Raw genomic sequence first — 17,610 nt, forward strand, 5'->3', positions numbered from 1 at the left:
AGCATAAAGTCACCAACTGATTACTGACACATCTGGGGAAACATTTATGCTTTATGTCTTGTTGTTTCCCCACAAACTGCTGTAAAAGAATCTTTACCGACTCCCTCTTGGGATAAATAATGCTTGTAACGATTATCATGCCCCAAAGAAACAACTGTTATCCTACAAGATCACACTGAACTTGTTTGAAATTTGAATATATAACAAATCCATTTGGACATTTTTATTCATTTCACTTCATGATGACACAAAACGCAATGTAGCAAGAACATGGTGTCATGCCACGCATACATAATGAGCAACCTTGTGTGCTACTGAAAGAGCTTTTTTTATTTATATCTTTTGAAGGATTCACATTTGGTTACTTTTAAAATAAACAAATTATAATTTTCACAAAAATATTCTATCCTTTACAGATTTTTGTATAAGTGCTACACAAATTAAAATGCACAGATAACACCAACACTTCACAACAGGTTGTTTGCATTTCCATGAGTCAGTTCTCTGAACATGCAAAAATAAGCTCAGCACTCTAATTTGGCACAAGAGAGAGAGAGAGCTTTGACAGATAAACTGGTCCCTTTGAGGAGCTGTGTCACAAATAATGAAGGTAAATAAGCGAATGCTCTGGTCACCGGACTGTGTACCTGTATGCAGGTGTTCACTCTCCTGCTACTCCATTAATTTCTGAGATGGAACATTTAAGTCATTTGCATGCATTTGTAACATCTACAAAAAACAAAATCTTGGTGAGGCTTTCCTAACAATATGGAATAGAAATCCAGAGCCAAACAAAGGCTTTCTGAAGAAAAATGCTATTGTGCACTTTTATTATAGCCCTCATTAGTTTGATCCTGATATCTCAGTCTAAGGCAACTTTCCTTTCAAAGGAAATCAGGGTTTGAATGTCTCTTTTGACCAGTCAAGTTCATAACTGACAAGAAGACATCACAGTGATGGGGAGCAGATACTTTTTTATGCAATCTGAATATCTAAACTCTGTCAGACTCTGGCTCATAATGTTGTTCATTAGGTCCAGTGGAGGTTAACCACTGCTGAAGTTACAGTTTGTCATATCAGACATTAAAAATGAGACTTACATGTTCACATTTGTAAAACAATAACTCAAATTTAAATTCAATAAATTCAAATCCATGACGACAAAATCATCATTATGACACATTTTTATGCCTTACAGTGAGGTAAGTCCCTATTCCACCTGTATATAAATGAAGTAAATGATGATGTAAATATCATGATGAACGTGACCTTAAAACTGTGATTTGAGTTATCCTGTTAAATCTTGTTAAATCAGAAACTGTCAATTATGAATGTGGTGAGAAACGTAATATTCACAGTGTTAATGTTGGTGCGATGACAAAAGTTTGTCAAGCTACGGGAATGATGCTTTCACGATCCAACATTGTACACAGTTACATGTAAATATACTGTAACACTTTATATGCACATTGTTCATTACAAATGTATTGACTGTAGACAGGTAGTGTGTGATCACATGTGAAAAGAACTGTAAATGCCAAGAATTGAATTGAGAGAATATTGCTTTGGGACCCCTGTGACCTATAATATTTTGTGCACCCAAAACAAGTTCAGCACTGAGAATGGCACACAAAATGCCAAATGTCACTACAAATGTACCTGTACAGTTCAACTCAGGTTTTCACTGTTGACCATTCACATCTAATCTTTAAGTTTTAAGAACAAATCAGCAATCACATTCTTCAGGTGAGCCCTCTCAAATCACTGCTGACAGGTGAGGTTTCCACAAACCAGAGTAACAGTGAAAGATAAAACTTTATAAGCATCATAATGCCCCACGTTAAAAACAAAGACCTGGAAGAAAACAGCACAAGAGAGGTAGGAATTTGAATTCCAAAACCTATGATCCACAAATACATGATGTTTCATTAACTTTGCATGCTAATTACTAGTTGACTGCACAGCAAGAAAATCAAAAGCATACTGTTGACAACTTGTCACAACCAGAAATATGGTACTAAACTAGAGGACACAATCACACTCAGCAAGCCCTAAGCCCAGAAGGATATTTACACTGCTAGCACTCTGGCCTTGGAAGAGTTTTTGTGCTGCTAGGTGACCACTTCTTCACGTGGCAGGTTGAGTCTCACCTCCCCCCCTGCTGCTGTGGAGGCTGAGTAGACTGCTGTGGCGGAAACAGAAGAAGGGCCGTTGGTCTCCATGGTGAAGAGCTTGCAGGAACTTGGTAGGGCCACATCAGGAGCCTCCTTTTCCGGGCTGGACGCCTGGGATGATCCAGGGGAGGATGTGGGGCTGAGCTGCACGGCTGTAGTATCCTGCAGCGTGTGCTCGCTGGTCTCAATTTCAAACGCTGCCCCACCGACCAGCCCGCCATGTCCCATCAGCCCCGTGCCCCTGCCGCCCACCTTAGACCTCCGTGAGCTATGGGGAGGGGGGAGGCGGCTGCACACGCAACAGGCCCCGAAAAAGGAAAAGGCCACCAGCAGTAGGATAGGTCCGATGATGATCGGGGGATTGGCAGAAGGCACCAGTGTGCTGAAGGCGAATGCTCCCACCAGGGTGATGTTGAGTCCGGCCAGCATGATGCATAGGCCGCAGGCACAGCAGAGCGCCGGAGAGGGGAGGCCATGAGGGCGAGACTTCCTCCTCGTCTTCTTCTGGGACTCCTTTTTAGGTACAGGGGTGCCGGTGTTTCTGTCAGTGATGACCATGTCTTCACCTCCAGGCTCTTGGGCTCTCTTCCACTGTGTTATCAAATCTCCCTGTGTTTCAGCCCAAACTCTTCCCCATGGCAACGTTTAAATAAATTCACAGCCAGGAAACGTCTTTGTCTGTGAATGATAATACATGACAGCTGTAAGAGTTTCTTTTTTTAGATACACACAGTGAAAGAAAATATACTCTGCCTCTGATTAAGTGCACTCATTACACTGCCCTTGTTCTGTGCACTATCACTGGACATCTGTCTAATGATCATTGTGGGCATAGTGAAGTGTCCTCCCTGAGAGGGTCTGTGTAATCCATCAATGAGCTCTGAACAGTCATCACTCTGCCCTGCTACTCCTATAAATTACTAATATCAGGAGAGGTTGTGGACGGACATATTATGATAATTATCTACAAGTAGAATACACTGGCCACTACTGTATGCATATAGGTGAGTGGTACAGTTAAAGACATCTGACTGGTCGTCTGTACTGGTGACACCAGAAGCTTGTCCCACATGTGTGGAAGGACTGCTGAGAATACTGTCCAATACTGTACATTTAAATCTTGAAAAATGAACTAAACTATTGCTTTTATAATAGCAATTGGCTTGTTTTGCTAAAAAAACAAACTCTTGCATGTAAAACTACACATAAGAAAAATACACAACATGTAAATAAACAATAATAGTACAACAGTTGAGAGGTGTTCCCCATCAATGGGGAATTCAACGATTCATATTGTTGCATAATAACATGATAACTAAGCCTCAGTATACATTAGATGCATGCACCCAGTGACTCTTGCATCTCCAAGTCCCAACTGCCATAATTTAACATGATCTATGAAAATCTCTATTTATTTCATCTTGTTTTGTGAAGTAAAACATGTGCCTGCAGCTGCTTCATTGGTGCCAGCTAGGCCACTGGGGGAAAGCATTTCAGTATTTAGTTGCAATCAAATCAGCCTTTTCATTCCAGCATGTAGCCCATTCAAGAGCATCCAGAACAAATGAAGAGAGGGGATGTGGGGAAAGGCTCATTTTTGTTTGTAAATGTGTATATCAGTAAATCTATGACCCTGAATATATTACAAACAGTACGTTTAATTATGAACCAGGCTTTGCTGAGAACACATTGAAATGCATGCTTACTGCACTGATGTGTTGCATTCCGGTAAAAATTAAACCGTAAGAAAAGATCTTACCCTTTGTGTAGATATACTGAAGATTTTTCCATTGTTTAATCAGTAGATTTTCACCGAGATTCCCAGTCTTAATTACCGGGTGTAATTACTGAGAGGGTTGAAAGGACGCATTAACACCAAACGAGGGATTTTCATCCTGCTTTCGTAGCTTTACAGTCCTGAGGGCACAAGTTATGACAGCCATTCAATCAGTGGCCGCGGAAATACAAGGCAAAGGCGATCCGACCCGCTGAGGAATATTAAATCCGAGGGCATTTCCTCTGAGTTGACACACAGACGCAACACCGCGCGCTGCTCCTGATGTGGACCGAGACTCACGTAGCACCTGACAGGTCATCCTGCAACGGAAATGGAAGGAAAACGCCAAAATATGCGAGACATCTCTGGCAGTCGGCGCGAAGTCGTCACATTTCATTATGTCATATCCCTCCTCTGAGGACCTCTGGATGCGACTCTCCTGCCTCCTCCTCACCGATCCATCCTTTACCGTAGTCAACCTGGTGTGTGCGTGAGCGTGCGTGTGTCCGTGCGTGTGTGTGTTGCACCTTGCCTGTAAGTCACCAGCTCACCTTTATTTACTTGTTGCTGATTTTTAAAACAATTTTAATTTCACCATTTCTTCTTTCGAAATCCGATTTCCCCTTTGAAATTTAAATTAAAAGTATTGTATTTACAATCACCGTGTATTCAGCCATGCCCTTAAATAACATGACGCCACTTTCTAATAAGGGACCCTTTATAAAGGGTTCGTGAGTTGTAACTAATGGCTTGATTCATGGCTAATAAATCAATTATACGTCATTAATTAGAACGACCTTATGGTTGCCAGGATGCTTGGTCATTAATAATCAAGTCATTAATAAGTCATTAATAAACGGTCAAGAGTCACCTAATAAGCCAACAACAGAAGTTAGTAAGTCGTCTGTAATTAAATGTTAATCAATCATTAAGAAAGGATTCAGAGGTCAGACAGTCCATTGGAGCGTCTTTCTGATGATTTAAAGAGCTAAAAAGACAAAGCAAATGAAATGCTGGTGGAGGATAAACACCACCTGGCAACCCAAAAGCTTATTAAGGGCGGATAACTGTTTATAAAGCATCAGTAGATGATGTAAAAAGTTGTAACTGGTAAAATGAGTTACAACTCTACAATCCTTCAGAGAGGTTGCTGTGTTAGAAACTGGCACCAATAATACCTTAAAGCTCATTCTAGATCTTGGTTGTAGTTGACAAAATAATCGCAACTCAAGGTCCACTTACTAGCTTTTTTCTTTAAAACCCATTGCATGTTTAAAATGTCCCACAATCCCAACACAAGGTCCTCTCACTCGCTCACTCCGGTGCTTTCGACCGTGAGACCATAAGTTTTTCTAGTGGTATCTCGACTATTTATTCAACAGAATTTAGTTACAAAGAAAATTATTTTCATAGGGAAGTCTGTGGATTATCCAGAGTGACCAAGACATTGTTTCTGGGGAAATGTGTTTTTCCAAATGTAATTTTTCAGTGCTTTGAGCCTCACAATTGAAATTCCATTCATGTCTGTTGCATTGGGCAGTGACAGACTTCTCATGGATGGATACCTCAAAATCTCTTTAAATTAAACAAAAATATATATGTGGCTGGACACCTTTAGGGCTAATTGGAAAAATGTGTTTTTTGTGATTTGGGTGAAGTGATGCTTTAAATGTTCCTAGTTCTGATTTTAAGGTGAGGTCAAGGGTCTTTGACTGCCTTTTTACAAGTGCATGCTGGGATAGGTAACTGTATGGCTGGATGGTTTACAGGTGGTAAAATGGTTTATACCCTCTGGCTTTCATTCAGGTGATTTTTATAAAAATGTATATTCACATGTTTTAATTGTCAGTTCTGGATGATGTGTGTTCAGTATGTGTCCCTCCATTGTTTACCTTCGCACAGACACAGAGGACTGTGGAGAGGCATTGTGATTTGAGGCCTGACAATCAAACTGCTGGTTGTCATCAAGGCGCTGCAGACTCCTCGGGCTCCTGTTGCCTTCATTATTCAGCCTCACAGCACGTCACAGTTTTTGTCAGAGCACAGTGTTCTTCCCCACGCCACTTCCCATGCAGCAGCCATTCTGCCTGTGCTGTCTTGAATATCAATGTATTACGTTTCACTGCGGGGGTGCAGTTCACTGTATGCAAGCAATGGATGTAGCTATTTGTCTGTGTGTGTGTGTGTGTGTGTGTGTGTGTGTGTGTGTGTGTGTGTGTGTGTGTGCATCTGTACACATGCATGTATTCCAATTTGTTTTGCTCATGACAAATACATGCAGGAGAACTTGAGTGGAATAGTGTACGAGTCCCTTCATCATATAACGATCACAATTATTTCTTAATTGCTGGCTGAGAACATTGTGCGATGATGAGATGTACTGCACACAAGGGGGACTACTGTGGTTAATTTGCTTCACTCACTGTCAGGAAGTATGGAAATACTTCACTAACAATCACAACCGAATCTTTGGAGAGTTTATTAGACCACATAAGTACAATATCATGAGGTAATCTCAACAAACATCAAGTTCAGGAGGTACAACAATTCTACAGAAAAAGAATTATGACCCAGAAAGATTCAAATCAAAGTCTTTTGTCCCACATTTGAAAGAAACCTAATGAAGAAGATTAGCGGGGAAGATGAATAACATTGGTCAGTCAGGTCATGTGGTGACATCATGGCAGGTCTTGATCAGGAGGTGATTGCTTAAGTTTCCGTCTAGATAAGACGTCTGGCATGTCTGAAGATGTCCTGCAACACACCACAGCATGACTCATGTTAGCAAGGGATGTTGTATTGTGTCTGTGTGTTTGTCTGATAAAGCTAAACTAAAACATCTCTGAGGGGAAAAAAAGAAAGTTTAGAAGATTATTTGTTTATCTGTTGACAATGTCTTTCTTCAATTTGTGACAACCTATATCACTTTATTCCCCAACATTTAAAATAGAGTTTTAAAATGACTGTACTGCATAATTTGTGTGTTGGTATGTGTATAATGCATTAAAATGAACCTCTGTGAATGAATCAACGATTTATTCTTTATGCGTTATTCTTTAAAGAGTGAGGTTAAATCTTGATGATTTTTTCCCAGTATCGCCCAGTTAACCTGTTATTTTCTTCAAAAGATAGAAATCATCATTTTACATGATTGTCCCACACAATTTATGGCCTCTTTGGATCATGGAAACCTATTGGCATTGCAATAAACGTGACCTTAATCATCTAGATTTAAGAATATATGTCACTCACAGGTTTGTAAAAATGCTTATATACACACACACACACACATATATATATATATGTGTGTGTGTGTGTGTGTGTGTGTGTATGTTTGGTGTCACACAGATCTAATCTGACATGATTGAAATCTATCCAGTCTCTGGGTTACCATAGCAAAAACACACACAGTGACTATTTGACTATGAAAAGGAGGTGATATCTTGTCATGTTCACTTTTGAAACTCCCATTTTATCCTCTAAATGGCTTGAAAAGGCAACAAAAAAGTACATTTTTGGCTATTCTGACAATTTTGCTATGATAAAAAAATAAGAAGTTTACTACTTACCTGTCCTCCTATCATCAACAACAATTTTGCCCATCAATCAGTGCTACAGCTTAATCTTGTCAAAGTAAACTAAGTTTTTGGCACCTCATCATATTTTATGTCATGTATATAAAAACTGGACATACCACAAAAAGAGCAACATAGAATAAGATCAATTAGCCATCAAATCACGTAGATCAATCCATATCAACTCATGCATTGCAGTGACTGCCTCAAACCCAAAATTAACTCTGTGAAATGAAAGCAGACACAGTGTAAACAGTGTAGGTCAAATCATTGCACTGCTTTGAAGTGGCATAGAGTCTCTGTCTGGCAGGGCAGCGTAACCTTACAACAGTGACTACATGACTACACTGCTACTGAACATTATTCTAGAAGATCTCTGTTACTATAGTAAGTAAAAGTGATTGTTCCACTTGTGTTAACACACAACTTTATAGACTAGAAAATGTGTCACCAAAAGTCTTTGAAGTTTCAGTTAATTAATCTCTGGACATTTACATGAGAATTTGTGATGCATCCAAAAACATTCCTGAAGTATTTGTTGACAGATGACATACACTGGTAGAAAACAGAGTGTCAAAACAGTATAACATTACAATAACCAAGGGCACATCAGGAGGTTTACGGATTTTGGGTTAAATATGGGGATCTGAGATTTCTATTGCAGGAAGTTCTGAGACACACTGGAATGAAGAGAACTGTGGAGAGAGACACTGTTTTTTAGGTAACAAGTCCTCCAAATGAAATGACAACATATATTGTCTGTCAGTTACAGAAACCATTGATGATTAAATGATTAAAATTTGGTTAGACTGAGGATCTTGTAAGAAGAACTACTTGGTTGAGGTGAGGGAAAGATCACCATCATGGTTTAAAGAAAACAATGTTGACTGTCGGGAAGAAACGGAGAGTGAAGAGCTGTCTCCTCTCACACTGCACCTGCCTGAGCTCCTGACAGACAACACTCACAATTCACATGGCCGCCAGAAGTTAAACGTTAAACATAGCGAACCAACGACTCATGCTGATCTGATCACTGATCACCTCTTTTTGGATCACAGCTCAATTAAATGTGTATTGTGCATAAATTGGAAACTGATATTGTGAGTGAGAGATAGGTGTTTCCTGCATGTAAATTGAATAAAATTAGGCCAAGCGCTGCTGGATCACCAAGAGCTCTGGATGGATAATTTACTCTCACCAAGACCTACGCTAAACCTACAAGAGAGGCAAGACAACCTCCTGCTCAGTGCTTAGGTTGGGTATGCAAATCTTCAAACTTTCGATGCTTTCACCATGCATGTACCTGTATGTGCATGTATTCTTTTAGAGGCATGTCTCATATTTTTTTACTAAGAATAATGTTCATTTGCAATATTTTGGATTAGTTTAATATAGTTTGGAGGAAATGTAACGCCGCCCAGATTACATTTTTATCAACATAAAACACAAAACATTCATATGGAATATATCTGCAAAATGTTCACTATTTTTCTTACAACCTGCTTGTGGCAAAACCTGAATAAAGTATAGTTAAGTTCAAGGTATTAAAAGCACATTGAGGTTAGGGAAACATTATGATCTTTAAGGTGAGGAAATGACTGTGGTTGTGACTTCAAATGGGATGTGAACCCAAGCCTCTGGTGTTGAAGCCAATTGTATTGTACACCCATCCTGCTCACCATTACGTTTCTTGCACCACAGGAACGTCACACTACTTCTTGCTCTTGCAAGTAAATCGCTAATCCACATTAACTGCATATGAACTTAATTCACAAGATATAATATTAGTCTCGTACCCCTCATCTGGGTTGGGTTCAGCCATCGGTCCGCCCTCCACAAAGGTTCCCATTCGACTCTTAGAACGTTCCAGATTCAGTTGACTCTGCGTTCCTGCCAAGAGCACAGGAGAGCAGATAACCACACTGCAACTTTCAGTATGACATTACATGTTTCACCAATCTGTGGAAATTGGAGAGCTGTGTCGTATTAGGAAGGCTGGCAGGAAAAAGGTACACACGTACACATATGATTGTCCTGTATTCACTTAGCTGTCTGTCTTCACCACAAGATAAACTAGATAAACTGGATCAACTGGAAAGCTGTTATGGGCATATATAAGCAGCTGCAGCTTCTAAAAAAACAACAACACCCATCTCCATCTCATATGAGTGCATGGGTGCCGTTAAATAGCCATAACAGAGGGAATTGACACAGCATTATCTCTGCAGCCATGATGACAACTCTGAATGCTGAGGAAATGAAAGGAGAAAGTGGCATTAAATAAAATACTATTAAGAAATGTTTCACTTAATTTGGCAACATTTCTCATGCACAAAGCCACCTCTCTTTGAGAAATTATCATGGGGAGTTACTTTAAATGGAATCTCAAAGATGAATGCAAACCAAATATACACGTTCAAATTACCTCTGTGTTACATGAATAGATAAAATATCATTAACAGTGTTTGATTTGAATATGCATATTATTTTAGATTTTTTATTTCAGTTATTTTCATTGGAGGTCTTCTTTTCAAATTGTATTAATCTATTTTCATGTCTGTATGGTTGGCTATGTACAGTATATTTTGTCCTTGATTTTTGGATGAACTAACATTTATATGAAAATATTTACTAGGTGTTACATGTTCATGTCACCTTGTAAAATTTCAGATTCTCTCAGCACAGTGGCTCTTTTCACTCTTACGTCTTTCCTTGATCTCATGTTTTCCATCTAGGTAAAAGTGTTTGTGAAAGAAGAAAGCATGTCTTTGACTATTCAACTGCACCCCATGTGATATTAGAGAGATGACTGATGCGCTGCAATAACCACCTAGACACAGCACCTCTCTCACTGGTGTTTACTATTAGCTCTCCAGTGTGCAGACAGGTTTCAGATTGGTTATCAGCAAGTAGGGGACATGGACTTGATGGCTCACTTTCAAGTAGCAAACTGAACACAATATCTTTGAAGGTTTTATGATACCTGTATATGCTTGGCTGCCTTTTGGTTGAAACATTAAGGAAAAGGCTGGCTCACACACTCACTCACCCTCTCTTCTTAGTGTCTCTACGGGTTGATCAGGAGCTGGATTGGCAGGTGTGGGGTGCACTCTGAAGTTTCCTGTAAAGAAGACAAAATAATGTACCCATTATTGTCATTAATGTAGTGAACACATTTTGATATTTATCACAGTACATGTGATGAAAGTATTTAAATTGGATTTTAAAATAACAAACAAAAACATCAAACAACTTACCAAAGGATGGAAGTATGTGGTTGATGTTCAGCCAGGCTTTTATGAAGGGGTAGATCGATATGAGCAGGCCTGGAAAGCAGATAGCATAATTAATTTGATGAATGATATAAACACACAGTTTTTACTATAGTGTCCTATCGGTTGACTAAATAAGAAGTAATAACAGATTAATTGCAGTGTTTATCTTGGGTTTAAAATAAATTATAATCAATCATACGTATTCTTTGCCCTGAATTTTCATAGTCTAATTTATTGCAATCTGCTCATCATTTGCTTAAGTGTTTGGAATACAAACTTTAAGCACCATAGATTGCCTGCAAGTCACACCAGAAGATAGAAAAGCTCTCTTCCCTTTTTCGTGGTAGAAGTTTCTCATACTTGTAGACATCACAACCAACAATAAGATTGTTTGATGAAATAGCCTTCAGATTATTTTCAGTGTACCAGATACAGTGTGTGATGTTTCTTCCTGTTCAACTCTAAGTATAAAGTAATATCTGAACCGCAGGGCTTGTGTGCCTCTCAGTGGTACTCAGCTCCAATTCAACACAGTTATTGATTTCCCTTACAAGTCACAAGAGCTGGCATTAAACCCTGGCAGGTCCTCGGGGTGGCTGTGATGCATGTATGTGCTCAAAATGTCATGAAACTGCAGAAGGAGTGAAAAGAATCTGCCGAGAACACTGTGTTCATACGCATTAGTCAGCCTGTGTGTCGGAGGAGGCACCAAGGCAGATAAGCCCCAAAACACATAATTAGATGCTACTTAGCTGCACAAGTGCAGCCAAAGTGAATGTCTCTGTCAAGCTGCTGTGCAGTTTGGATTTGCCAAATTCTTGTGCACATTAGAAAGAGAAATAAATTATTGAAAGTTGATCAAATCAGCAGTGAGAATACATTTCACATTAACAATGCATGCTGATGTTGTCTTCCTCAGATCAAAAGCCCTGCCCTTCGCTCTTCACTCCAGGAAAGCAGTTAAGACACTCCTTTATCTTGGCAGTGCAACTCATCAGGCTGCAGTTGGTTCCAGTTACACTGTTGATCCAATTACAAATAATCACATGGTGCGTTTTTCAAGAGCAGTGGATGGAAAATGTCACAGGCCACAGATCTTTCATCATGAATTTCTGTTCTTTTAAAAAAAAAACCCAAATATTCCTGTTTGCCCATCCGTCAGGTATGAGTGTGTCCTCCTTGAACCAAACAACATTCTTGAGATCGTTTTAACCCTTGTGCTTTGTTGACAGAAGCTTCAGTTCCTCACTATTTTTGGTCGCACAGATCCCACTGCTGCATGAATGAAAATAATAATAATAATTGTAAAATCAACAATTTTTCTTTCTCTCTCTTTCTCTCTCTCTCTCTCTCTCTCTCTATATATATATATATATATATATATATATATATATATATATATATATAGATAGATAGATAGATAGATAGATAGATAGATAGATAGATAGATAGATAGATTTTGTTTTCCTTCTGACCTTATTAAAACCCAATATGTAGAAAAGTACTTAAGTGGTAACCTTTCCTTTTGCCACAACCTTAGCTTGCACATTTGATGACGGTGACAAAATATGATAATTATTATATGTTTTATGGGCTATGCATGAAAAATTCTGTATTATATATACATATATATATATACACATATATATATACACATATATATATATATATCTTTTGTTTTCCAATAACTCATTCACAAACAAATGTAGAGTAGATTATTCCTACATAGTGACGTAACTTAAAATTTGGGCTCAGTTATTCCCCAAAGAGGTCTCCCTGTTTGACCTCTTATGAAGAAGCGCTATAAAACTACAAAAAGAGAAATTCAACTTGACTAATTTAACCAATCACAGATATAGAGCATATGAAAATCCATTGCATTTAACCATGTTTTACAGCTGCGGTCTCTGAGACTACAAACAGAAGTAAAGTGACATTTTCTGTAGCGGCCTCCCGAAACATGTTATGAGGTCAAAATCATGCTTAAAAGCAATTCTCGTAAAAATAGGAAAATTCATGAAGCGTCAAGGTAATAAAACAATGTTAAGTATGTTTTTTAGCTGTTAAAGAGGGCCAGGGGTCTCCGGGACCACTATTACACTAACTAATCTTCTATCAATATTCAGTAACACTAAAGAAAAAGACTAATGTATGGCTTTAGACAACCAATGACTCAATTACTTTTCACAATTACTAAATTTCCCACAACTGGGTCAGTAGTTCCTAAACAGTTTCACACACACTCACCGAGGCCCCCCGCTCCCAGGAAGATACCTCCTACAGCATCAGCGTCACACTCCCTGGAGACCCCAATGATGATGCAGCCCGCCACAATGCTGAGCAGGGCTGAGCCCACCCGTAGCCCATGGTACTCCCCGACGCTGATGGGGTTCATTCAGCAGGTGGAGGCCCCCCACCTGCCCTTCAAAGACACACACACACACAAACACACACACACACACACATACACACACACAGACAGTGAACAGTCCTGACACTGTGCTTCAACTTGGGCCCTGACTGCCACTGGCAACTTTACTGTCACCTGCACGAGCCTCGCCCCTCCCTTTCTTGCACTCTCTCTGACACAGAACCACTTTCTCTGGCAGAGCCTCCATCTCTGTTCTCCGCTGCTCAAGACGTCTCATGCATCTTTAAAGATGGAGCTCTGGTTTCCATTGCCACCGAAAATTAGAAAGCTTGGTGGCGCTGACTCTTATGACAGCGATACGAATGTCACAAATCTGATCACAGCCCTCTTGCCACTAGTACCGGCATCAAGTATCACGTACGCAGTGAATGCCTAGAGTGTCATTTAGGACAAATGTACACTGTGTGGCTGTCTTGTGGACACGTGCAGTGCATCAAGGACTTAAAAGTAAGACAGAGCAGCACAAAGACACAAGGAGAGAAGGGGGAGGGCAAAAAGGGTGACAGTTAGACAGAGTTAGAGTATGTGCTACTTGTGTGATTTGTCTGTGAGCTTGAAGGGAATGTGTAATGAAAGGTTCAGAGAGTCCTCTACGGTGGGGGCCCGAGGCCATCCATAAAGGCCTGCAGTTGCCATAGGAATAGCATATCCATGGCAACAGAGGGAAAAAGAGGGTAAGCAGGATAAACACTGGTGAATAGGATAGCAAATTAACTTACTGGGTAGAGGAGAAACAGTGACACATTTCCTGTTCAGCAGGTAAATTCCTTCTATCTTTCTCTAGAGCCACCATGTCTACATCTATTATTAATCAATACTGGTGATTTAATGTGTGCGTGCGTGTGTGTGTGTGTGTGTGTCATACGCAGCCCATACCTATTGAGTTATTGTAGTCTTTGTGGCTTGTGACCCTTCAAAATGAAGCAAAGTCTCTAGTGTTCACATAATGAACACACTAAATGGTTGGTTTACCTCAACCACCACACCTTGAGCTATTAGTGTGGGAGGCTGAGCACACTCATGTGAAGCAATAACCACAAATTAACGACACAAATGTAACTCATCTCTCTAACGTCTCTGAGGTCACCAGCACTGTGCCCTCTCAAAGGTCTCGGGAGACTTTTGATTGCTCAAGAAAAAATTACTTAGGTTCTCAAATAACTTAAAAACAATCAAAAAAAAAAAAAACAGCTTCAAAACACTTAGCATACAAAAAACAGACCTGATGACATTGCTGCATAATTTTATCCCAACCGTTGCAATCTCTCTGTGACTTTAATTATCAAGTATCACTTGCCTTCCCACACATAACACATTCATTTAAAAAAAAGAGGGATAACAATGTGCAATAAAAACAATCTAACTGTGCAAAAATATTAGCAATGATTGATTTCTATTTACTTTTAATTGCTGACTTCTTGTCTATCTAAATTAAAGGGATTGTTATAATAATAATAATAATAATAATAACAGCTCTGTACATACAACAGTTACTAGTAAATCGGTTGTTTTTGAATGAGAGGAGACTACAAAAATGTGATTGCGTTGGCCGGGAATCGAACCCGGGTCAACTGCTTGGAAGGCAGCTATGCTAACCACTATACCACCAACGCCTGGGATAATGCAAGTGGGAGAGACTAATTCTTGTTGACAGACATTAGCTGTGGATGTTAGTTATAAAATGGGGATCAAGTCCACCATGTGGCGTTGTTAGCCGTAACTTTACCATGGCTGTGGACGATTGAAACGGTAGACATTGTGCTCGCCGGTGGTGGTGGCAGTGAAGTGTGGGTCTCACAGGGTAAATACACAGTATGATCTGTTTAATATGGAAAAAACAGGGAGTGGCCCGTACGGGGATCGAACCCGCGACCTTGGCGTTATTAGCACCACGCTCTAACCAGCTGAGCTAACCGGCCATTCGCAACGCGCATGTCTGTCAAATTTCATTATTAAGATGAATGTAGAACTTATTTGAATGATACTATTACGTGCCAATAATGAGCAGCAATAAAGACTTCCCCATACCACCGTTTATATATAAATCCATGATGTGAATATTTATTTTAGTCTATTTACACAACAACATTGTTGACCAACACAACAAAGTAGTGATATGTTTATCTATAAACTATGGCGAAAACACATTTCAGACCTCGTGGCGCAACGGTAGCGCGTCTGACTCCAGATCAGAAGGTTGCGTGTTCAAATCACGTCGGGGTCATGTTTTTTTTTTTTTTTTACTCTCACATTTTTTACATGCTCTATTGACTAACGTACCTCTGTCATCCCACTGACTGGTAAAGTCAACTGGTAAACTGGTGTACATGTTAACATGCTCTTTTATACGATTATATAGAAATGAAAATTGAGTAGGTCCCTATAAAATGTGGGGTTTTATTTGACAAATTGTAGTGTTAAATTCGTGTTTGATTTTATATGGTTATACTTTCGTTAGGTGTGTAATGGTACACAAAATTCACAGTTCGGTATGTACCTCAGTTTTAGGGTTTTAAATAAACTTCGTGTCATTTATTTTGAAAAAAATGTAAACATTCAACAGTGGCTCATTGGCCATAATTCTTGCTGTAACAGATAAGGCACTCAAATACGGGCATATTGTTAATATGAAAAAATAAATAACACAAATAAATAATAAGTAAGTCAGGCTCCATCGTAAGACTCTGACCTGTTGATAACTCCTGAACTTGTGCTCGTTTATAAAGAGCTGCACAACGGACTGACTAACATGCACACGTGAAGGCACATTGTAGCAGAGCTCAAGGATTTTGACCGTATACATAAATCCTGTATTCTCTAGACGTAGAGTACGATCACATATCTGCAGCGACAAATACTCCTATAGCATTATGGTTAGTTATTACTTTGGCAGGACCCACATCTTACATCCGTTGTAATTGTCGTCCTCCGCATTACTGCAGGACAGACATAATAATAAAAGTTAATAAAAATTAGACTGAGGCAATAACCGTCAGAAGAAAACTGGGCTCGTCCGGGATTTGAACCCGGGACCTCTCGCACCCTAAGCGAGAATCATACCCCTAGACCAACGAGCCGACGTGCACAGCTTCGCGCTGTGAGACTTGAGAAAATTCCTGCTTCAAATTAAAGTTATTTTCCGGAACATTTTATTATACAGGAGTTCACAAACTTCGTATTTCAAAGTACCCACGAACTCTGTCACCAAGGCCCTGCAGTAATTTCATAGCAATGTGGACTGACTGTACAACATTATAATTATTATTGTGACAATCATTAGATCACAAACACAAGATTTTTTCCACAAAGGCCTTCCTAGTTATGTGTATGTTCCTACTTAGAGGATGCTTTAAAAGATTCCCTATTAGTAAACTGTTATGTTTTTACTATAAACAGTTGTTTCCACAAATTAAGCCACTATAGTGTATATATAACGTTAGGTATAAAGGTAACGTTATAACTTTAGTGAGTGAAATGTCCCGCTGTTGCAAAAGCTCACACGAAGAACGGTATTCAAGGTTTAAAACCTTAGACTTTCGTTAGATATTTTCCAATGAGACAAAATAAAGTAATAGAGGCTCTTGTGAGCCTTTACATTATATTATATTCTATTAGAAGTTTGCCAGCATTGGCATTACCTTTAAATGTGGCAGTCCCCAAACTAGCTAACTTTAACCGCTAAATGTGCGCAGGAGCTGTGTTCGCTAATTATTAGCATGTTATGTTAGCTAGCTAGAGACTGTTTGACTTGTAGTTAGCTGTTAGTTGGTAAACATAAAGGTTTTTTTTATTGCTATCAAGCGTTAACTGTTTGGGAAATGGCTATTCACTATTAGCAAAATCACATACCTTAATTTGTTCTGTAGAGTCGAGGTGCGACAAGACCTGTCGCCACTTTGGACACAGAAATTGCCCCCCGAAAAAAAGGATCTAATGTTAATGGAAGAATTGTTTGCTTAATTGAGATTTAACCAAAATTTTAACGACAACTTGAGTTACTCATTCATGGCTGTAGTCTATACAGTAATTATTCTGTTGAGAACCATTTAAATACCTGTCACATTCAGAGGGTGTATATGAGAAGCTTACTTTAACGTTACTTTAACGTTACTTTAACGTTACATTAACGTTACTTTAACGTTACAGTGTGTACTTGGGGGTGGCACGTTGGGCTCGTGCCATGTCCCTTCCTGAATACTTCTGATGTGCAAAAACAAAGTAATAGCCGCTTTATTTAAAAGTAATTTAATGTGACATGGTTGGTATGCCTGAAGGCGCATATAACATAGTGACAGTGATAAATACAGTGGTAATATTCACCTCGTAGTTTGTGAATACGTTTGTGACTAGTCAGCAAGTCTTTCTACAGCACACAGGT

At 39.3% G+C, this 17,610-nt stretch overlaps 2 protein-coding genes and 4 non-coding genes across 11 annotated transcripts; 1 reads left to right on the forward strand and 5 right to left on the reverse strand.

Annotated features, from left to right (window-relative positions):
- Window positions 1-208: 208 nt before the first annotated feature.
- Window positions 209-4,448, reverse strand: tmem275a (transmembrane protein 275a). The gene is made up of 2 exons (XM_044220107.1): window positions 3,934-4,448; window positions 209-2,852 (listed from the first exon to the last, which is right to left on the reverse strand). The coding sequence occupies exon 2, from the start codon at window positions 2,730-2,732 to the stop codon at window positions 2,112-2,114; it is 621 nt and encodes a 206-aa protein (XP_044076042.1). The 5' UTR covers window positions 2,733-2,852; window positions 3,934-4,448; the 3' UTR covers window positions 209-2,111.
- A 1,955-nt stretch (window positions 4,449-6,403) lies between these two features.
- Window positions 6,404-17,336, reverse strand: kncn (kinocilin). Of its 6 annotated transcripts, none has more exons than XM_044220109.1 (7): window positions 17,287-17,336; window positions 17,082-17,162; window positions 13,049-13,223; window positions 10,784-10,852; window positions 10,576-10,647; window positions 9,323-9,416; window positions 6,404-6,705 (listed from the first exon to the last, which is right to left on the reverse strand). In XM_044220109.1, exons 3-7 carry the CDS (start codon window positions 13,194-13,196, stop codon window positions 6,630-6,632), a joined length of 459 nt encoding a protein of 152 aa, XP_044076044.1. In that variant the 5' UTR covers window positions 13,197-13,223; window positions 17,082-17,162; window positions 17,287-17,336; the 3' UTR covers window positions 6,404-6,629. The 6 variants fall into 6 exon arrangements, with proteins under 6 accessions (XP_044076044.1, XP_044076046.1, XP_044076047.1 ...); XM_044220111.1 differs by having other exon boundaries at window positions 13,049-13,218; window positions 17,287-17,335; XM_044220112.1 differs by having other exon boundaries at window positions 17,082-17,126; window positions 17,287-17,305.
- trnag-ucc lies at window positions 14,774-14,845 on the reverse strand. Its single transcript has one exon. It is a non-coding gene; the product is annotated as a tRNA-Gly (tRNA).
- Window positions 15,078-15,151, reverse strand: trnai-aau. Its single transcript has one exon. It is a non-coding gene; the product is annotated as a tRNA-Ile (tRNA).
- trnaw-cca lies at window positions 15,385-15,456 on the forward strand. The gene has a single exon. It is a non-coding gene; the product is annotated as a tRNA-Trp (tRNA).
- trnap-agg lies at window positions 16,238-16,309 on the reverse strand. Its single transcript has one exon. It is a non-coding gene; the product is annotated as a tRNA-Pro (tRNA).
- Window positions 17,337-17,610: the final 274 nt, after the last annotated feature.

The sequence above is a fragment of the Siniperca chuatsi genome, linkage group LG13 (assembly GCF_020085105.1).
Source record: "Siniperca chuatsi isolate FFG_IHB_CAS linkage group LG13, ASM2008510v1, whole genome shotgun sequence".
Classification (NCBI taxonomy): domain Eukaryota; kingdom Metazoa; phylum Chordata; class Actinopteri; order Centrarchiformes; family Sinipercidae; genus Siniperca; species Siniperca chuatsi.

What these genes read in the sequence shown, in the direction of transcription:
- tmem275a (XM_044220107.1), bottom strand. Translation starts at nt 2,732, where the DNA reads ATGGTCATCACTGACAGAAACACCGGCACCCCTGTACCTAAAAAGGAG.
- kncn (XM_044220109.1), bottom strand. Translation starts at nt 13,196, where the DNA reads ATGAACCCCATCAGCGTCGGGGAGTACCATGGGCTACGGGTGGGCTCA. An exon ending in CCTGGGAGCGGGGGGCCTCG is followed by an intron (nt 10,853 to 13,048) that starts GTGAGTGTGTGT and finishes TCTGCTTTCCAG; the next exon opens with GCCTGCTCATATCGATCTAC. An exon ending in CCACATACTTCCATCCTTTG is followed by an intron (nt 10,648 to 10,783) that starts GTAAGTTGTTTG and finishes TCTTCTTTACAG; the next exon opens with GAAACTTCAGAGTGCACCCC.